A 22,575-nucleotide genomic window follows, 5' to 3' on the forward strand; every position below is an offset into this window, starting at 1 on the left:
TACACAATGACATAATACACAAATGAATCAAGTTAATGGCTGGAGCCTTAAGTGTATTAATTAGGAGCTGATGGCATAAAAAACTTTTGGATCCTTTATTATGATGCAGTAGTTCCCAAACTAGGATACAGGGACCACCATACAGCCCCTTATCAATATTAGCAATGCAGTAATTACACCATAATTTAACATGTTTAGATTATGAGATTAATTTGCAGGTTTCACTGTCCACCTACAATAGACAAATATCTTAGCCAAGTGTGACTTCCAAGGACAAAATGTATTATAGAGGTCAATATGTATGTGTAAATATGTAGGGTGTCATTACATAATTTAAGTATTCAAATCATTACAAGGTAGCCTGATTAAGGAATATGTATATGAAAAAGCAACACATTTTTTATTGCAGAAGCACAAGTTACCATATTATGTTGACAGGTCAAATTGTTATTTGAAAAGTAAAATATTACAAAACAGGAAAGGGACAAAACCATGCTTGTATAAGTACATGTATTAAGAAGAAACACAGTATACAAAGTCTCTTCTGAGTGCAAATTGATGCAATATGTGTTATGCAATAGAAAAGCGCAAAACTTTGTGCAAACATGAAAACAAAATGTACATTCATACAGGAAAGAAATCATATACAGCAGAGAAAGGGTAAAAAGCCTTTCACTATTATTTTCTTCTTCTTTTTTTTTTTTACAAAACACTACCTGAGCTGCTGCATATTGATATCTTGCATGTCTGAATAATTAAAAAAAAAAAAAATGCAACAAAAAATAACTTAGTTGCCTCTGAAAAGTACTTTACAACAAAGAAGGCCTGGTACAGCATTAGTGGACATTTTTCTTACAGCCAATCATGGATAATTGTTTAATAATTGTGTTTACAGTATCCATCAAGAAGGACTCTGTTAAACTGTACACATTGTGGTCATGCAAGGCTTTGTTTCTAATACTTCCAATACTGCTCTTAGTAGCAAATTACTGGATTTGACAGCGGTGTTTTTTTACGGCATATTAAATAAATGCTGTAGTTTTAAAGGTTTGCCCACATTATTATTTTCTTTGTCATTCAAAACCCATGAAAATATGCAGACATAGCTCACATTTAGAAGGCAGAGTTGGCTGTGTTTGTATGTGTGTTTGTATGTGTGTTGGTATAACAAAAAAATCTATCAACTTGGATGGCAACAGTAAAGAAGTCTGTGCTGTGTCTGCTGTATGATCCACTTGTTCTTACCAGCAGGAGGTTGACTAAAGGTTTTTTCAATATCAGCAGTTGATTTTTTTTACAGTAAGTCGTACATGATTTGAGCACATTCAAAAGAATAACATAGTATAAATGCAAATCACACCCAGTGTGGGCTGCCTTTGGACGACACATCTGGATGGAGAGAGTACACCATCTTACTCACAACTCGATTTCTAACTGCACAGTGAGTGGGTGCACCTTCTTTAGTTAACATTTCATCTTCTGTGCTCATATCAGAAGCGGCAGAGCTTCTGCTTTCTCCTGCCACTTGTTGGTTCCAGGAGGAGGACAGGGACTGCAGGGCAGTGTGGAGCTCGTCTCGTGCAGCCATGATGCTCAGGGCCAGCGTCAATGCCCCTTCCTTTGACAGACCAGTGATCAGCTCATCGACAGCCCTGGCAGAGGAGGAGATCAGCTCTCTGCAGCTGCTGAGGTTGGAGTCTCTGTCTTTTCCTAGAAGAAAGATGACAGTCATATAGAAGAAGTGAAACCTACAACAACAATAGCTAAACAAACCATCAAAGCTCTTATACTCAAATCAAAAGAATTTATAAAAAAACAAAAACCATATTATAGCAACGATAATGAAAAATAAAACTTTTGAGACAAAGACTCAGAATAGTCTGTCCTATTATGAAAGTGAATAAGCTTTGATTAGCTAAGACACAGGCAAAGTTCTTATAAAAAGACCCACTAAACTGACACCTGCCACAGCATGATGGTTCTTTATAAATACTGATGAACTGACAAACTATTGACTGAAGTAGTTCATTTGGTACAGAACTACATACTTTGATGCAAGAGAAAGATTTTTTTTTTTTTTCATTTTTAGTGATGGAAACTAAACTATTTCTCTTTAATACAATGATGTTATTAGTGTTGTACAAATCATCTTTTTCCTGAATAACCCCTTTGTGGAAATATACTTTAAGTGGGCATTCACAAAATCTCTTAATTGAAATAGCGATCAAACAAAGAGAACAAACAAATGGCTTTGGCCCTTGACATGCTGTTTCTTCTACTGCTTTCGGCCGAGGGATGCATTCCTGTGATGTGCTTAATATAAATTACATTTGCTAAAAGTTTTTGTTCAACATCCAGGCTGTGTGTGTCAGAAGCTCCACCTCGCAGTGCTGCAGACAGAGAGGAATGCAGCTGTCTGATGGCCTGGTTCAGCTGGAACAGCTTGGTCGCTATAGTTCTCAGGCTCTGCAAATGGGAAGCTGAGGCCTCTTCCTCCCCGTCCTCCTGGTCAGTCTCCCTCTCCTATTTGAAAACATGAACACACCCAAATATTGAATACAGGACACAGCAAATGAACACGATTAAATGTAATGCAACAAAGAGTTTACATAACTAAAACACACATACACATGCAAGATCATAATATTGGACGATGTACATTTGATTAAGCAGCTCTTAGTGGCATTTTAACAGTAACTGCTTGAGGGAGTATTACTCAACAAATTATCCGATCCTAATATTCCCCAGCTCCATTTTCCCATCTGGTCTTAATATTCTAACTAGGGATCTCTTAGTTGTCAGTTCCAATTTTGAACATAGCCAAAAGCCACATGAAGAACCACACAGATGCGCACACACACACACGCACGCACACACATAAAATGATGTCACTAAATAAATACGGCTTCCATGGTGATGTGTCCTTTTCTATGAAATACACCTAATGGCCTCCTTCCCAGTTCACTACAGTGCAGCAGAATATGGTTTGCACCATGCCAATTACTTCAGTACACAGTTCTGGTCACGAGCCATTTTAACTTTTACTACTGAAAATACGAAGTCCTCTGTATATTTGTTATTATCATGAGGTTGAAATTGTTCTGTCGACACATTTTACTTAAATAAAACATACACAATTATAAAATTGCATTTTGACCAATAACTGTAATGACAATTCCACAGCTCCTTTAAAAAGCTACCTTTTCCATATTTATACCAGCATTTGAATCATTAATCACCTTTTCCGAAGAGCTGCAAGCAATAAAAGTAAATGACAATGTCTGTCACAGCCCACGTTCATAGATTCATCCGTGATCATGCACACATGCAGTCCTTTGTTACATGTAGTAGTTGCTTCAGGCTATAACTCAGGTTTATTTGACTACAATAACACTGCGGGCAGCAAAATGCCCCTGCGCCTATATGTGTCAATGATTGGTTTAAAAAAAAAAAACTGCTAGTTTGTGTGGCTAAGATAACGGCAAACAAGCCTGTTAGCTGTGACTGATGCCACTTCATTCAACACATTCATTACCTGAACGATCGTCAAGGGAGGACTGCAGCGAGATAAGCCTACAGAGCATTGAGCTTTACACGAGCAATAAAGGCTGAGTGGCATCTTTAACGGGGCTGCTGTGGGTGTGGGTATTAATCTGTAACATTTAAGCCTGTGTCAAGATGGAAGATTGTTTTTAACCTTTACATATCCAGGGAAGCTTTGCTGAGCATGTATTCGGTCTTTGAGGCCACAGTTTACCCAAACAAATACCGGAAGGTTTTGTAATGACACTGCAGATAACCGATATTATCATTATATATAGCTAATATCATTAATTCTAATTCTTTAAATTCTTTTTCTTTTTAAAAGCATCTTTTAGATTTTGTATCTAGAATTAAATTACTATATTACTAGAAATTACTAGAAAATGAGACAATAAAGGGTAAAATGATCTAAAGTCAGTTATGGTTTAGACAATATAGTGATACCAATCAGCTGTTCTAATATTATTATACCTCGCAAAAATACAGCTCTAATCTTTCAAAATGTGTGTTGCAGTCTTGTGTAGTTTTCTAATTACATTCCAAACCTTTCAAGTTTATAATTTCTCTCACACTACAGCTTCATCGTGACATCTTTCTCTGAAGGCTGACTTCTTATATAATAAACTTCTCAGTGCCATAGGAATGACACAATACAACATAGTAGTCCGTATTTGATTGATTTTGAAATTCTTGACTGCTCACGTGTTGGCACCAGTAAATGAAGTAGGGAGAGTAAGGGAGGGAAGCACTGACTGAGGAGTTGATGGTGACATTTCCACTGTGGCCAACACAATTAAACCCCATGTAACTGGAAACTCGTATTTGTAGGTGGTTGTGCTGCTGAAACTCACCGCAATATGGCAGTGCATGTAGCTCTGAAGAGCACGGGCTAGGTCAAGCGTCTTGGACTTGAGGCTCTGCAGGACCTGTAAGCAGAGGTGGATTACCAATAACACCTATTCATCCACACTATTATGGAATGTAAATTATCAACACAAACACATCTCGTTATATGACCTAGACAACAACAATTGTCCTACAACAAATGACACAGCCAGGTTATGATCTCTTACTGGATTCCTGGGGTAGGCCAGCTGAGCCTCTCGCAGCATTTCTCTTGTGATGGTGAGGCTCTCCTCTATAAGAGAGCGGATGCCCTTACCGGTCCCCTTCAGCAGACACATGACAACGGATTGCTGAAAAGTAAGTAATCATATAAAAAGATACATCATATTTTTGATATGCCTCTGCTGAGTTACCAAATGTTACCCCTGATGGTTGAACATGATGAGCAGTATAGCCCAACCAATACTGCATGTTAGAGCCACAGATATGTCAGTTAGCCAATATTATCAGCCGATATCACCCTATCAGATATATCAATATCGGTGTATAGGTTAACCGATATGCTCAAAACTTTTTAGAGATTACAATGCAGAAAAAGAAGTTTGGTATCAATTATAATGATTAAATTCCCAGTGAAGTTAAGAGTTACAGTGCACTGATGTCATTTTTGGACAATTTAGTTTATCGCTAAATAAGAAAGCATCCTACCCCTGTTACATATCATGTTTAACAACCACATTTGACGACACATTTATTTATTTATTTTTTAAATGTGCATATATCAGCAGATAAATCGATAACAGTATATCTTGATGTCTGAGGCTGATTCATTGATATTTGAGAGTTTTAAAAATCTGCTAACAATGTATAATCTTAATACTGGTTCATTTTATTCATTTTTTATTTATTTTTTGGAAGAATTGTTATCAAGGTGCATATTAAGCAAAGGTAAGTTCTCTATGGTCAACAAACTTTTGCTGACTGTTTCTCATTGATCATTGCTGTGGGTTTTACACTACATTTCCCCGAGGTCACCTGTCCCAGCAGTGAAAGTCTTAAAACTCGATTGTCTGTGGGTGAGTTTCTGGCACTCTCTCTCCGTTTGGTTCATTCGTGATGGCTGCTTGAGGGTATACCCTGTGGCGGCTCAGGTTTTTTTTTGTTCGTTCTTTTTTTCATTTTCATTTCATTTTCTCAAAAAGCAAAGTACGTGTGTAAATGCCAATCGTTGTGTTGAATATAAGTAAACAGAAGAGAATCCAATATGACAGAATCTTACGTTCTTCAGCAACATCTTGCACTAAATGTTTTTACCTTCACCTTTACAAGACAGACAATTCTAAACATTTCCTTACATTTCCCTCTCTTTACAAAGCATGAGATACCGCTGCACATCAACAAATCAAACACGCCATATCCTTATGCTGCTCAATAATTCCCCACCACCTAATGTGTTTCCTAGTCTGAGATACACAAAGCTAATATTACATTCTCCAGTATTGTGGAGTGGGGCTTGATTGCAGTGAACCCCAGAGCATTAACATGGATAGTAGCTGCTGCGGTATTAATGTTGGTGTTACCTTGCCTGTGGCCTGGGTACCCTGCTCCATTGCGTTCAACGGCATGCCTGTCATTGCCGCCAGGTGGCCGAGTGCAAGCAATGCAGCATCCAGGCACCGACTGCTCTTCCTGCTAGCCTCTGTTACCATTGATGTGATCTCAGATTCACAACCCTGGATGGGGAGAAAAATTTTCCATTTTCAGTCAACATCAAGTCAGCACAAACAAACAGGTGGAATTAAAATTGATTTAACAGTAAATCAATGCACGCAAGCCAACAAAACGGCCGACAACGTCTGAAGGGTCAGTAAATAAATGAAAATGCGAGAGAATGTGAAAAATCAGAAGTGAGAGTAGAAAATTGTGTGTTTAGGTGCTGAGGCTGGTAAGGAATTTAGATTTATTTTCAATATATTCATGTTCTGTTTGGGGCTCAAGGTTGAGAATTCCCTCCGCTTGGTCATTTCCATAGACAGCTCAAACAGCTCAGAGCTAAGACACGTCAATTAATGCTGTGCATTTTGATTAGCCACTCCTGTCAAAACTACACTAAATTGGAAAAAAAAAATTTCAGCTCAAATTTTGCACTCTAACTAATTTACATACTACAAATGCCATGAAAATCAAAATATAATGTGTTGCATGGCCATTAATGCAGTGTGGTAATTTGTTTGTTTACCTGAATGAGCAGCTGGAAGAATCCTCCCATCTTCTTGACTTGGCTCTTGAGCTCCTCAGCGATGGTGTAGAGCAGGCCGGAGGAGGGTTTAACGCTGGCCAGCCACTGAATGGTAACAAATGCTGCGTTCTCTATGGCTGTGGTGGCCTTGACCAGCTGAGTCTGGGCCACCAAGTTACATACAAAGACTGCAGGAGAAAAAGCCATAACAACAGTTTGAGTCACCTACACAGTAAATCTGAAAAAGACAGAAGGAAATCATGGGCCTTTTAACGTAGTGTGTAAATTGGTTCAGACAATTAGAAATGATGATATTTGTTGAATCTGAATATATTAAATAATTTGTACCAAAACCACAAATCATTTTCATTTGTTTTGTTTTTTGTGCAATGACAGAAATGGAGAAAAAAGTAAAAAAGCACAAAATGCAAAGTATTTCTTTCTACCCATTATCTTAACTTTGACCACTAAAGAAATATTACTTATATAATATTAAATATCCAAATATTTAAATATGGTTTATTTACTTGAATCCCCATGATCTTGCTCCTCTCCTCAGTCATAAAAAGTTGAATTTTTCATTGCATCTCACCATTCTCCTGGCTGTCATCATCCAGGCTGTCATACAGGTCAGATATGGTTTGGACTGCCACATACACCAGTTGCAGATCAGAGGCCAGCCTGTCTGCCATGCTGTCTTCTGTCACATTACAACCACGCAGACGGGCCAATGACTGGCCAATCAACTCCTTGCAGATGCCAGGGAATGCAGAGTCCGTGCTGACGGAAGGGGTGGAGGGTGGTGTGACCACACCCATCAATCCTGGGACAGACAAAGTGAAGAGTTGGGGTGTGCACGGATGACCTCACTAGGCTTCATTTTTACAACACTGTGTCGTAGTAAAAATTAACTAGTTACTAAATCAAGTGCAGCACTCAGTACTTTGGACTAAATTAAACTCAAACATTCAAACACTCAAAATTCTGCCTGACATGACGATGGCCATTTAAAATACGGTGTCAATCAGAAAGCTGAAAATATTCAAGTAGTTTTGTACAGTGTCTTACCAGCGGACAGTGAGGAGCTGTTGTGGAGGCTCTGAATCGGATGGACCCGGATCTCGTAGAGACGCCCTGAGATTCTCCTGCTCTTCAACAAGCTCCTGCTCCTGATGCCAAACATTATATTTACAATCATATTAATTTCTTACATAATTCATTATTATATTTACTTTCATTGTTAGAAGGCATGTTGGTGCTTTCACTCAGAAGGATTTGATGCTCCAGTATTCAAGAATTTGCTGTGTTCTCAAAGGCTGTTTATCACAGAATTGGATGCAAAATATTGATGGGTCATGATTTTTGAAAAAATCTGCAAGTTTGTTGTCCCAATACTTTTGTGTCTAAATGAACCACTGTTTAGGTCAGTTACTCTCTCTTTACTGCCTGTTAAGTGTTTCATTTGTATGGACTTACTTTCTGACGTTGTTATGAGGGGATTGGAAACAGACTGGATTGACACCTATTAATGTGGGCAGTGCTCCTCTAACTATCTCTGGACATCATTATGTTAATATGATTTTAAGTGTGTAATTGGCACAGTCAGGCATTGGTGTTTGGTGTCATTTTGCAAAAAATGCCTGTTACACTTGTGTGTAAAAGGGTTAAATGAGTTCAGCGGGATAATAGATTTCCATTATTATGAACACGCTACAGGAGCGGAGGTCAGTAAACAGTCAAAACTGTGGCCATAAGGCTTGGGCAGGGGTTTAATGGAGAGAGACGGGATAAAGGAACCACAGAGCCTGTGCCATGTTTCATTTGGCTTTTCTGCTGGTGGTTCAGGCACCACCAGCGGCACCATAAACACGCTTGACAAGAATAACAACAATGTGAGGGGAAAATGTTGGAGGTTCTGCATGTACCATAGGTGCTGGGTGTGTGTATGTTTGGGTTGTGGGTTGTAGAGTGAGGAACACAGAAACCCTTGGTGCCCTTTCCTTTTCTAAACTCCTTGGCCCAGCCTTTGTGGAAATGAAATTAATAAACAGAGGAAAAAGAATAAGGAGGGAAATATTCTGTGGGCAGCAACTTCACATCAACTTTTCTTGAGAAAATGGAGGATATGTTGAATGTCAGAAATGCGTGCCAGGTTGTAAATCATGTTGGTGGAAACTAGGAGGGCTTTGTGAAAATAAGCAAAATCTTCCAAACTATGACAAAAATCATTTTCCGTGTTTCATCCAAATACCTCTCAGCTTTCCACATACATCCATTTTCCTGACACATTGTTCACATTAAAGTGCAAGAAGCTGTGAGTTCAGTTGAGCATGAGGGCTGCGGGTTTCAGATCCACACACTACAAGGCAAAAGAACTGCCCATCCCAGCACTGGCGATGTAAACAACAGTGAGGTAGACACTTCCACAGAGACTGTCCTGGGCTTCCCTCCGGAGCCGTCTATGGGAGTTTTTGAACATTTGCTTACTTACACATTTCAAGTTATTTGACAAGAATACCAATTAAGTCCCTGAAATCTAATGTAAATGTCAGGTGTTGGAAAGAGGGGTTGATGGATAGGAGGAGAGAGGAAGAGCTGGATAATTACCTCCGGCGTGAGAAGGAGGTGGTGGAAGCAGAGGAGGCCGATATATCTTGCTCCCACTCATCATCGGGGTCATAAAACACATCGTCATCTTTAGAGGTGGAATCCCCCTGTGGAGAGTAAACTACTGCTGACATGCCCAGTCTCATTTACTCAACTTAATGAGAAAAGTGAGGCAGCATCCCTCTGTCAGGCATAAAACAACCCATTCTGGACTGTAAATAAGGTCAAACGGCTGGGAAAATTGGCAATTGCACTTGAGGTGATGTTAGACTCTGAATATGCAGAATGAGGAACAGACGGGCTGGCTGGGTGAATATGCTCCACTCAACTGAGGCATCATACATCAGCTTATTAGAGCACTGTTACTTGTTGACAGTCTATCAGCCTGATCATTGCAAACTCTTGCAAACTCTTATCATTAAAAAGATCCTTAAGAGTGTATAATTGGTTTACGATTGTTTTACATTCATAATCATTCTTATTCTACACACAATATCTAACAACGCTGTCCAATTCAATTCCATAAAAAGTGTTTAACCAGCTATACATTTTCTGAATCCCTTATTCTAAAAGATCGGATGTAGCTTGAGACAATCTAAGAAAACTGGCTGAAGGACTAAGAAAGAGTCTGGACAACAGACATGCATACCAAACAGCAATTTGGAGTTTCCAAATCGACCGATCTGCCAGTCTTCAGACAAGTGGAGGAAACTGTTAAACTACAAAAGGCCCTTCCTGTCGGGTGAGGATTCTCAACACAGATTGTGGCACCCTTATATTTATAATTTGGTTAAAACCATCAATATGAATGTCTAGGCTGTCTCCACACCATAAATCAGCTCAGGTTTAGTCTCATTTCCATTACAGTAAAATGTTGATTAGGTTTCAGACACTTAAACAAGGCATTCAGTTCCAAATAGGTTTTAAACCATCAAGGCAATCATTAACTGCAGAAAAAGTGATGAAATGATTTGAAAAGGCAGAACTGATTTAAAGCTGACCTGCTCGAGTTCCCTCATGGCAGCTATGTTGTTTTGGAACTTGTCCAGGTTCCAGAAAGTGGAGATCCCCAGCTTTGTGTTCTGAACCCGCACCTGTTGCAGACCACCCTGCTCCAGGTTGTCAGCCTCAGAGCTTTCATGTCTACAACAGAGGAGAGTCAAATTGATTTTTAGCCTGTCTTAATGAATGAGATACCTGCTTCCACACAGGGCCCATTAGCAATAACACAACACCTTAATATGTTTATAAACTGTCTAATAAAATCATATCATTTGTAAACTATGGCATGATATCATCTTGTCATACCTGCTGAAGACTGTGTTTTTCTTCAGTTTAGCACTGATTTTATTGGCTTCCTCAATCATCAGGGACAACTTCATGGCATCCCACTGTGGAGAGACTGAAATACAGAAATGAAAGTCATTAACTTCACCACAGCCAACAGCTCAGAGTCAAATTGCATCTGGCTTATTTCAGCCTGATTTGATAACACTGGATAGAAACAATTAACCCTCCAAGAACTGTTTGAAAAGTTACCCACAACCAAAAGTAATACCACTCTTCCTGTAACTTTTGCTTTCCAGGTACATTACACATGGATTTAGCCTCTGAAATGGTTCTCTACACTCTGTGAAGGTAGATGGGCTTCTAGGATACAGATCAACTTACATTGCAGACTTCACTGCCAATTTAATTGCATCATCTTGTTGCACCCTTGTTTTTCTGTATAGTATAATGGTTTTCTGACTGGAGAATTGGCACCACCTACTGCTTATTTCAATGAACCAACTCCTATTAATCCTATAACAGCAGTGGATGGAAACAAGCATTCATTTGCATTTTCTTTTGCCGATTTTCTTGTAATTTAGTCATAATTAGCAATAACTTGTAATAATTTGGATGGAAACCTAGTGACAGTATTAAAAAAAAATAGTTCTATAAACTTCATACTGGTTCTGCAGAATACCCACCATCCATAAGAGAATTGTAAACTACATCCCAATAAATGACTAAATGAAATATGTTCTATGGACTCTCTTGCCTCCTTTCAAACTTAGGTTATGTCCAGCGTTTATATCCAGTCCCGGCAAACTTGCTCTAAAAAGGATGAACCCCACCCATCTGAAACTCCACTTACTGTATATGTCATTGTGGTTCCTAACTCCAGTATGTGCTCAGTAGTGACTTGAAAGTTCTCACCATTCCGGTGACTGGGATTTTCTCGTAAGGCGCGCTTCTTCTGCATCTCCTCGAGCTCTTTGCTGATCTTTCTCTTCTCTGCCTCCAGGGCATCAACAATCCTCGCTTGACGCACACGGTGTTCCTCCATCGCCTGTCAGTGAATCATGGTAATGTACACAATATTAAAACCACCCGGCCAAAACATAAAGCCTAAAGCCAAACTCCACCACGACTCAAAACACATCCCAAATGGCTCATCAAAAACATAAGAATAAGCAAATGAAAGTGTGGTTGTCATTAACGGTTACGGGAAATATCTAGATTTCCCCTAGAACGACTTTTAAAGATCAAGAAGGGAAAAATGCCAAAAGCTGGATGATCAGTTTAAGATCTTCTCTTAGATACTTCCACTCCACCACCAACTACTCTAAGTTGCCCGACTGTACACAGCTTCTTCCAGGAAAAAAAAGGGTGATAAGCTCATCAGTGTGAGGGCAAAAATGAGACCTGTAAAATTACGAATATTCAATTACTGAAAAGGCTGACAAACATTGAGGGCAGGTCAAATAGGTCAAAACAAATAAGGAAAGTAATTATTCTTTTTTACAGAACAAAACCTGTCCAGTAGAAAAAAGAAACATTCCATGAACCTAAAATACCCAATTTCCTTTTAGCATGAAAGAGCTTCAACATTTCCAGGTGCTGTTCTGGGTTCTGACCTGGGCCTCCATGTGCAGGCGAAGGCGTGTCTTATGGGTGTCCACCTCCTGCTCCAGCTCCCGCTTGGCCAGTTTCAGCTGTGCCACCTGACTGGCCACCCTCTGCTGGTCCAACTCCTGCTGACACTTGCGCTGCATCTCCCCGTTCTGAAAACGTCATAGTTTGACATTAAAGTATCGGTTGCCTTAATTGACAGGGTGAAAGATTACAGAAAAGTTTATACATGCAAATAACTATTTGATGGTTCTGTAATAATGCCATATAGTACAGGTTAAGTTTAAGAGAATATACCATTTGTGATTACAGTTTTGTAAGTTTGGTCACACCTTTATGCAAACTGACTTCAAATAAAATGTCAATACACCACTAACCGGTCAGAACTAAGGTTCCCTGTGAATAGACGCCACTTTACAGTCATGATCCCCAAAAGTGATCATAAATGGAAGGTAACGAGACAGAAAGTAGCAGGTTTCACTTTTTTCAGTAAGAAGACAAGAAGCAGAAATTTTATGTACCAGCTGTTTCTCCAGGGCTCGGATCCTATCCTCATAAAGCGACTTCTGGTCAAACAGCTCCTTCTGTGCCACCTCTTTTGCCATTTGGATTCCTTGCATCATCTCCTCTTTAGCCTTCAAATGGGCTTCTTCAATTTCTGCCTCTAGCCTGAGACACACAAAATGTTCTGATTGTGATTATTAGTCTCTATAAATAGATGTTGCCTTGGAAAAGAACATTTTAAAAAGAGCAGGATGGCTAGTATGGTAACATTTGATTCTCTGGTCTCTTGCACTCACTGAGCTCTTTGAGCCGCGAGCAGCTCATTTTTGGCGAATTCAAAGTCTTTGTGACCATCGCCTGCACCTGTCCAACATGACACCCGCTTCCCAGACTGCACCTCTGCTGGATGGTTGAAGCGGAAGTAGTGGTCTCCACCAAGAATCACCCTATCACCCTGGAAAACACAAGCAACTAGATGAGAGGAGTTGATTAATTGATAAAATGGATAAACAGGTTGGTAATATTTAATTAAACTGACTAAGCAAGTTAGTTTAGAGCAAATAACAAATAAGCACAAAGAAAGCCGTTGCACAAATGTTACTGTAATTTAATTCATAGCATGATGCTGAACTTGAGATGAGTTAAAGGATCTTTTTGATCTACTTACATGGTGTAGGACTGAAGACTCAGATATGAGGTTACCATTTACAAAAGTTTTGGCATCTTCCATTGGAGTGATGCTGACCGTACCCTGGATATTGGTTATAATACTGAAACAAATAAAATAAATACATATATATATATATTCATATCGAATGTCTGCTGTAGCTTTAAGAGTGAGACAGTGAATAGCTAAATAACAAAAAAGGCAAGGTAGATAAGAAAAGCATAAAAAAACATTAATAAACTAAATGTCAACATCACTGCTGTGGAGCACTTCTGTTGAATAAGCACACAAACAAGACCAAAAAAAAAGACCAGTACAAATCCCTCTAAAGATTTGTTTTTACCAGTGTTGGTCAGCGATGAGGGCCCCCGTCAGCTGGATGTCATGGCTGGACTCAGATTTGAGCTTGCCCACTGTGGTTTGACCCTCTTTGATCATGTAGAGAAGCATCTCAGACAGCTGAGGATCCTCGTTCAAGTTCACCAGGTTAGGAAGACGATTGTCCACTTTGAATGTCACACCTGCTCTCTGAAAACACAAAGAAAGTTTCTTCTTTCACACATTGTTATACATGTGTGGACAAGATTTATGACAGCTTGTTTCAGGGTTTCTTACTGTAACATTTTAGGGTCAGCATGGTGAAGAAATTTTTAATTAATCAAAAGTACTGCATGTATAGTAGGAGGGTAAAAATAATAGAATGGAAATAAATCAAACCTGCAACTCTTTGGCCTCTTCACGTTTGCGGATTTCAGCTTGCTCCAGTTTCTCTTTCCAGGCCCTGTCGGAATAAAAAGATAAAATTTAACAAAAATGTTAATTAAGCTAAGATCCTTTAAGATATCTCCTATTCAATCATATATATGCGTCCCAACTGACTAAAGATTATGAAAAGGAAAACATCATATTTGACTTGCAAAAGGTTTTTTATATCATATGTTTGTTTTTGAATATGGTGCTTTTGTCACCTATAAAATAATAAGATTGAATCTTTCCATTATTCCATTTTCATTTTTTAAATGGTTAATATTCAAATATATGCAACAGTATATTCAAGATGAGACAAAAACAGAAAAACATGCAAAGATTGTAACAAAAATATAATATATGGCACAAGACAGACAACAGGTGAGAAAAAAAACATCAGTTGCTACTAGGGTTCTCTAAACTGTTGAAACATGCTGCATCTTTCTCTTTGACCCCCTATAATTATTGCCGTAATACTGACCGGTTGGCCTCGGTCATTTCTCTCTCTTGCTGACAGAGTCTGTTCCTCAGGGCGGAGATCTCCTGCTGGAACAGCCTGACCCTCTCCGGTTCAATGCCCTGGGAGCTCATCTGAGCCGCTCGCAGCTTCTCCACCTCAGCCTTCAACTCTGAAAACACAAGATTTGTCCAAAATGCTTTGTAAAGCAGTGCAGCAAATATGCACTTAAATGAATACAAGTCAGTATGAAATTGCAGGGAGTACATAGTAGTCCTGAAACAGAAATATTTAGATTTTGTCTGTGAACTTATTTGAATTTACTGAGCAACATTGACTAGATTTATCACGTTTGAGTCAAATTAACTTGGAGCATCACAAACTGACGGGTGATGCGAGAGAAATCCACAGCAAGAGCTCCCCTTACTGTTAAAAACGTCAAACAGCAGCACGATCATCTTATGAAAAATAATACTTGCATGACAGTTAGCCGCTATGTGCAGCTGACAGTGCATAAATATGGCCTGGAGGCAAGGTTAGGGCCAGGCCTTAATTGAACTGGGTAGTGAATAAGCTGGTGATGGATAGATGGACAGACAGGAGGGTACGTCGGAGAGAAGGAGAGCAAAGGAGATCGAGAACGAGACACAAAATAGAAAGATAGACATACTCGTATAGAGAGAAATACATACAGACAGAAACAAAGAGAGGCAGGAGGACGTATTTAAACAGAGGACAGAGGGATTATTAAGAAATATGTTCTGTGATTTTCTAGTGAGAGATTCTTCAAGCGCACAAACGCTGTTCACACCGAGGTAACGACAGTGCTCGGTATAGAAAAGGCATCTTTGGTTTTCCTCCTGAATAAGGACATACAGGTGTGGTGCTGTTTGTGTATGATAGCAGATGTTCAGGTTCACAAAGAAAAAACGTTATGTGCTGCTTTATATGAATGAACACAGAAAAAAAATCTCTTTAAGATCAAAATTATTTTCTCAAGGCAGCAAGTTGTATTGCCAGTCCTGCTCCACCTTACTGTCAATTGATGTTACAGGGGCAAAATCCATATTTTTCTTCGCAGTCAATGGTGGCCAAGGACACACCACATCTTTTTCCACACATGGCAACGCCAACAGGAAGTGTGCCACCAAAATCAATGACAACTGGGGGGATTTGGGCATGTACATAATGACTGACAAACATACTGATGAAACATAATAACTAATTACTTTTCAGTTTTAGATAAACAAGCTTAAATGCTTATTGTAGTTATAATAAAATAAAAATAGCTCAGAGCTGAATTGAGTCCAACAGAGATTTTTGTATGATTATATTTCAAGTGCCTGACCTCTGATGAGCTTGGCACTGGTGTCCTCATTGACTTTTGCCACGTTAATGATGGTGCGGGCCTGCTGGGCATAGCGCAAAGTGCTCAGGCTTTCCTCCACATTGCTGCCCGCCGGGCTCAGTGTAGCAATCATGGCCGTCTTGGAGTTACCACCAAGGCTCTCTTTCAACAACCTACAGAGGAAAACAATTGGGATTTTTGGCAAGATTGTCTTTTCAGCTGTACAAATAATTTCAGTTCATGCATTTCATTTTCCATTCTAGTACTGTGAATATATGCATGGAATTTCTTGTCCATAGAAGATATCACACATAACTCTGGTATACCGCATGAAACTGTATAAAGAGAGCTCACAAAAATAAACACTGTTCTCCATTAGCTACAGTGTTCTGTGTGTACAAGCATTCTGATCTCTCACCATGTCAGGACAGACTCTCTGTACGGTATGAAGACCTTCTTGCTGGTCAGTGACTGTTCCGACAGGGCAGAGATGACCTTTCCAAGGGTAAGCAGGGATTTGTTGATGCTTGCACCCTCCTGTAATGACAAAGTACAATTGGCATTTCTTGTTTTCAAAAAGCACATGCTGCATTTTGAAAATGCAAAAAGCATTATCTGCAAGATAAACAAAGGAGCAAATAATGGACAAATGGGTCTGAATATAATGAGATCTTTCTGATCTCAGTTGAAGAATCAGTTGAAGATACAACCAATGATTAATTGATTGTTATTGATTCATGTAGCCCATTTTTCAAGTTTTTGTTTAGGTTTCAAAATGTCAGAACAAAAAATTAACATAATAAATTGCAGGACTAAAGGTGAAGTCTTATCATAACTTTCAGCAAATACCCTTTGCTCATATTGTATTTGATTATACTGTCTGAACAAAAAGGGGAAAAATGAATAAATATTCAATTAACACAATTAACAATGATATGAAATGGATAAAAAGCCAATTCTCACTTTTGAACAAATAATAGCATGGTATGTGTGTGCGTGTGTACCCTGAGTCGCTCTCCACTTGTCTGAGCAGTGTTAGAGCGTTCGCTGCCTGCCAGGTCCACCAGGTTGATCCTGCTGGTGATGCTGTGCTCATGTTCCTCGCCCTCCACAAGCTCAGTCTGTACACGAGGATGCACAGAAATACTGATTAGATGTGTAATATTGAGTTTGCACACATGGCCCTGAAGTTTATTAGTCTGTCAATGCAGGATCAACACTCTTTACACTATTATATATATTCCGTTTGTGTTTGTTTAGGGTAGATTGACACGTGACATAATGTTGAGAGGCCATACCTGAGTCTGGGTCATTACCAGGGTGAAGACAGAGTGAGATCTGGAGCTCTTGTCATTCATTCCTGTAGCTGCTGTGGCTCTCTGTTTGTTGCCCAGCTTCAGCCAACCCTGAAGAAGGACACCACAAGTCTCTTTGTATAGGATCTTTTGAGGTTATGAGCTGCATTTCTTTTAATACTATACTTTAGATATATCCTGATGCTCAGGGCTCATCTGTATGGTGTGCCTGCACTGCACTTTCAAAACATTAGTATTCAGTCAAACATCTATGTCTGTATTTCATCCTGGCCTCAGTCTACCTGACATTGAACCCTGGCTTGCTCACTCAATCAAAGTTGTTCTGAAGAGTGTCAGCTAAAGGCCGAGGATCTAAAAGAAAAAAAAAATAGACAGCGTTTTTAACCTACCTGAATGTCATTGTAAGAGCTCACAATATTCCTGTGAAGAAATAACAAAGTTAGCGATCTGCATTCAAGAATGGTCCTTCAGCATTTATTGAAGAGTAAAATAGCAAAAGAAATATAAAAGGTTTCTTACGCAGAGAGGTCAGCAACGTAGGGACCATGGACTGGATGCTCCCTCACTTTGAGCTGGGAATATAAACCAACAGGGTTTTATCTCGACTGTTGATATTCTCAGGCTATTCAGCCCTACCAATGACCGTGAAAATGTTGCCATGGCATTATGAGCAACAGAGCAGCTTTGAAATTTGCAATTATCAGGAGATGATCCATGTTATCTTGATAGGCAATTACAGAGGCGTTCCCTTTTCCAGGAGGCAAAGTAGCTTTTTTTATCTGGAGATGTAGCAGCCAATTTCACTAAAAGCAAGCTATGTGACACAGAGGCACGTTAAACATTACAAGTTCAAAAGCCACAATATTTTTTAAACAAAGGCCGTTTTGGTCAGTTGCAAACTACTTACAGGCATTCTCCTCTGATTTGGCTCATCTCTGGTCACGAGCAGGTCATGGATCTTCTCATTGTACACTTCAAAGTAGCTCATCTCTACATGACATTGGACCTAAAATATAACAACCCAAAGTGAATTATGTAACCAGAAACAGAGATCATTTCAAGTCTTTTAAGCATTGAGATGTTTTTATAAGAAACTGCAGTCTTATTACATTAAAAACAAACAAAACCCTTATCAGAGATTTTACCTCGTCATTTTCCATGGAGGCCAATCCAGAAAAAAGCTCATTGCAGAACCGTGGGATTACACCTTCCTCTTCTCCAAAGCCCATCATCCTAAACAACAATGATGTCAAACCAATTTTATTTTCAATTCCACATCCCAATATAAACACATTGCACGGCATGTTTTTATGAGCAAAAATATAAAGAGAGCAAAAAGGTTTTTTTTCTGGTTTTAGCAGACCAAGGGTGACTGAATAAACTAAAACCAAAAACTCTCACGTGTACGACTTCCCAGAGCCTGTCTGGCCGTAAGCAAACAGGCAGGTGTTGAACCCTTCGAAGGCCCTCAGCAGCAGGGGTTTGGCCAGTATCTCATACACTGTCTGCTGGCTGGCGAAGGTAGGGTCACACTCATCCACGGAGCAGAAGGCGAAGTCATAGTTGAAGGAGTAGGTCTGTTTGGAGTCTGGATGCTGGACAACAGTCTCCTGGCCATTCATGAAGATGACTTGCGATGTCTTCTCTGCCTTCTCCCTACAATGGAGCAGAAATATGAACAAACATTATTTCGGACATGGAGTTTCTCAACCAGAACGACATTGTAAAAATGTACATTGTATGTAGTTTAGTGGTTTTCCAGCTTAGAATATTGGTATACGGCCTACGGCACAGAGATGCAACTAATGATCATTTACGTACTGATTCATCCAGAGATTATTTTATGGTATAAAATTAATTGTAGAGCTACAACAATTAGTTTTAAATTAATTAAAATCAATCGCCATATATTTGAAATCGTTTCAGATATTTTTCAAGCAGAAATGTCAAACATTTGCCGTTTCCTACTTCTCAAATATAAAGATTTGCAGCTTTTCTTTATGATTGATGATAGATAATGAAGAGCCTGTGGGTATTCCACTGTGGGTTGGACAAAAAGAAGCAAATCTGAAGAAATCACAATGAACATTTTCTTCATGTTTTACAGACTAAACACTAAACAGTGAAGGGATAGATCATGAAAATAATATGCAGATTAATTGATAATGAAATGATTGTTAGTTGGAGCCCCAATCATTTGGTCTGACACATTTTACAATATTAGATTGGTTATTTTGCATAACAAACTCTAGAGAGCTAAGCTTTTGTTAAAATCTATGATGAATCTATGATTGATCCTTCAGCAAAATACTCAACTAATTGATTAATCTCTACTGTGGCTTTTTCTAATTTCACCAGACAATGTTTGAACCATGTTGTGAAATACATTGCCATATCCCTGTGAGCCGTTTCATTTGTCATATTCCCTAAAACTTCGGAAACACCTTGTTACCCTGCTTACAACAAAAGCCAAAGAATGGTTTAATCACACAGGATCTTAACAAAGTGCACACTGGTTTATCATGATTGGTGTTTGGTTGGATCAGACACATTTAGAAGGCCCAGCAGCAACTTTTGGAGACCCAAACCTTTAAAAAAAAAAAGCTGGTATCTTTCGCTCCTGCTGCACAATTTACACATCAATGAAGGCAAATAATACATCACAAACCTGGCGTTAAAAGGTCGTAAACGGACTGCAACAGTCAATGCACTGTTCTCCATCTTCAGCGGATTGTGCTGCTTCACAGAGAGAGTCTCACTAGGTCGGGACAGGGGCTGCTGGGCAGCTGCTGGAGCAGGAGCGAAGTCTCCCTTTTGGTTTGAAGTGGACGTCTTTCTCACCTGCAGCGAGGCGTGTGGCCTTTGCACACCTGCAGAGACCTTACTGACCCGAGGAGCTGCGACAGGTTTTGCGTCTTCAGCCCGCTGTGCTCTGGATTTGGGCCTCTCTAGATTTGCAGATTTGACAGCCACTGGTTTAGGAACTTCTTTCGCTGCCAGTCTCTCGAAAACGTCTCTCCTGGCGGCGATTTTCTCAAACGGGGTCTTTTTGGTCGGGGTTTTAAAAGTTTGGGCCTGGTCCTGTAGCTGCAGCTGCCTACTTGTGGAGGAAGAGGGCATCTTGCTGTGTGGATGGGTTTCCACCTTAGCAGCAGCAGCAGCAGCAGCAGCAGCAGTCTCTCTTCCTTTACCCTTAGTTGCAGACTCTCTTAAACTAATAGACCTGAATAAACCAGGTGTCCTACCGTTTGGTTCACTGAGAACCTTCGGGGTTGGTTGCAGGCCAGCACCGGTGACCCCACGCTGCCCGTGTGCGTTTTTATCCATTGAGGGAGTCCTGGTCCTGCGCTGCAGTGTCAGTCTCTTCTCCGGACCTGGTGTGCTATTGTGGCTGCTTTCAACCATCGTCTTCTCCGCTGTTTTCCTCCTTGACCTCCTCTGCAGAGTGAGTCGGCCCCGGACAGGAGTCTGCTGCTGCCCGTTGCCGCTTTTTGACAGCACAGAGACGACATAAGTCCTGTTCACCTGTCGGCTTTTATCAGATGACCTGCTGTCTTCACACGCAGAGTCTCCGGATGTTATCTCACTTTTGCCAAGCGTCGAGTCTGTCGCTTTTCTGGACGTTGACATTAGATGGTCGTAGAAAGCTGTATGCTTCCTCGCTTGTACGCTAAATAACGACATGGTAGCCGGCTGTTAAAAACAAAAAGACGTTAAAATGACAAGGTAGCTAACTAGCTAATGGCAACTCCGCTCCGGTTACTCTAACTACAACAACACACGTGAACCATATCGAAGTCGGCTAGTACAGCTCGGTACATTAGTTAAAAGTGTATATAAATCCGTTAAAAAGTGAGCTGTGTCCAGGCGAACAGAGCTGCTTGTGTTTATTATTGTCCCATCATCGCTTCCGCCATCGCCCGCTTCAATTTCAAACTGACTTCGCTAGTGACAGCTGATTGGCTGAATTCTCGGAAATTGCTACGTCACGTCATGGCCGAGACATGTAGGTACCTGAGACTGACGCTAGGTGGCAGCATAATCAAGGATATCCTACATGCACAGACTCGTGTGATACTGTAAGCAGCTCTGAGTTTGTGTCCCAGTGTTGTGTGCTCATATTTTCCTTTCTAAAATTAGCACTTAACCGTTACTTAAAGTGACGTAGACTCCATAGTCCAAACACAAACAACATATCTTGGATTCAAGACCGAAGTTTTACACTCGATTTGAGTCTCAAGTTGGAAAAACTAAAATAACAAATGGTGTCAGACTTATTGGACTATGAACAGTATGGGATATGATGTTTCTTAAAACTCCAGAGCAAAAGTGTTGTTTTCTCTCAGCCCACAGCAGCTTGATATGAAGTCATCACATCTACTGAGTCATGAACTCAGTAGAGCTCATACCTCCACCAACAGTCTTTTTTAAATTCAACCAAGCCTAATCCAGTATCAAATAAAGCATAAATCTCCTAGAGACATACTTTTATTTGGATCCGCATCAAATTGTACTTACTCATAGATACAAGCCACAATAATACACCTTATATTTCTCATCAATATCCATGTATTATTCCCTGAGAAATTAATGGAAAAATGTGCAATGTTAAAGAAAGTTAGAGAATATTGGATCGTGGATCCACACACCAAAAGTCAATGGGGTCTATTCTGGGATGAGACCCATCCTTCATCCAGGTTTTATGGAAAACCGTTCAGTACATTTGTGTCATTCTGCTGACAAACCAACAAACCAACCTAAAAACGGACATGGGGGAAACCTTGACTTCCTTGGCAGACGTAATAAAACACAATACAATTTAAAGGCAGTATGTTTTCTCTGGACCTGATATAGGCACCACAAGTACACTATAGCAGTAGTAAGAAAGACTGTCCTTCAACCAGAAGACCTGGGCTGAAGACTATGGATTAGAGAGGATTATTTCTCTATTTGAATAAATTGTCTTACATTAATAACACAAGACTTGTATTCAGATTACTCCAAAATACATTTATTTAATAAAACAATATACAAACTAAACATTTAGCATTTACTTAACAAACAGACAGCACCAGTGCAGGCATGTTCAGAGAAACGTTCTACTTTTTACGACGGTCATGTTTCCTTATGATGTCCAATAGATTGTTCGTAGTGACCAGCACCTGGTCAGGCCCCTGCTTGGCTTTCTGTCTCTCCCTCCTCTGCTGCTCGTGGAGGTGGGGTGAGTTCAGGAGTTGAGGGGCAGGATGGACCCTGTGGGTTTGACCCTGTTCACCACTCCAGGAACAGCCGCTTGTTGTTGTTGTTGAGTAATGTAATGGCTGTTCCTCTGTGTCCCAGCCGACCTGACAGGCCAACCTGGATGGGAAGAAATTAAGGGAAAATAAAGTAATTTGCCTAATT

General features: G+C 39.9%; 2 protein-coding genes across 2 annotated transcripts in view; both read right to left on the minus strand.

Moving 5' to 3' along the window:
* Nucleotides 1-365: 365 nt before the first annotated feature.
* kif14 (kinesin family member 14) lies at nt 366-21,114 on the minus strand. Its single transcript, XM_084355815.1, has 29 exons — nt 19,841-21,114; nt 18,574-18,828; nt 18,318-18,405; nt 18,080-18,178; nt 17,692-17,744; nt 17,562-17,592; nt 17,155-17,262; nt 16,861-16,977; nt 16,275-16,393; nt 15,857-16,029; nt 14,533-14,680; nt 14,022-14,085; nt 13,648-13,832; nt 13,305-13,407; nt 12,934-13,091; nt 12,655-12,802; nt 12,139-12,285; nt 11,438-11,570; nt 10,544-10,637; nt 10,237-10,378; nt 9,236-9,342; nt 7,697-7,797; nt 7,221-7,451; nt 6,629-6,816; nt 5,970-6,122; nt 4,617-4,739; nt 4,395-4,469; nt 2,382-2,523; nt 366-1,710 (listed from the first exon to the last, which is right to left on the minus strand). The coding sequence occupies exons 1-29, from the start codon at nt 20,854-20,856 to the stop codon at nt 1,355-1,357; spliced, it is 4,857 nt and encodes a 1,618-aa protein (XP_084211941.1). The 5' UTR covers nt 20,857-21,114; the 3' UTR covers nt 366-1,354.
* A 595-nt stretch (nt 21,115-21,709) lies between these two features.
* The window catches only part of ddx59 (DEAD (Asp-Glu-Ala-Asp) box polypeptide 59), a 5,291-nt gene continuing 4,425 nt past the window's right edge, over nt 21,710-22,575 (minus strand). The window contains 3 exon segments of the mRNA XM_084354145.1: nt 21,710-22,414; nt 22,417-22,449; nt 22,452-22,530. Coding sequence (XP_084210271.1) covers nt 22,272-22,414; nt 22,417-22,449; nt 22,452-22,530 — 255 coding nt within the window. The 3' untranslated portion in view covers nt 21,710-22,271.

Source organism: Pagrus pagrus (assembly GCF_965226575.1).
Source record: "Pagrus pagrus genome assembly, chromosome: 6".
Lineage (NCBI taxonomy): Eukaryota > Metazoa > Chordata > Actinopteri > Spariformes > Sparidae > Pagrus > Pagrus pagrus.

What these genes read in the sequence shown, in the direction of transcription:
- kif14 (XM_084355815.1), bottom strand. Translation starts at nt 20,856, where the DNA reads ATGTCGTTATTTAGCGTACAAGCGAGGAAGCATACAGCTTTCTACGAC. An exon ending in GAAATGACCGAGGCCAACCG is followed by an intron (nt 14,086 to 14,532) that starts GTCAGTATTACG and finishes TTATTCCGACAG; the next exon opens with GGCCTGGAAAGAGAAACTGG. An exon ending in TCTGTCTGCAGCACTGCGAG is followed by an intron (nt 1,711 to 2,381) that starts GTGGAGCTTCTG and finishes TCTTTCTTCTAG; the next exon opens with GAAAAGACAGAGACTCCAAC.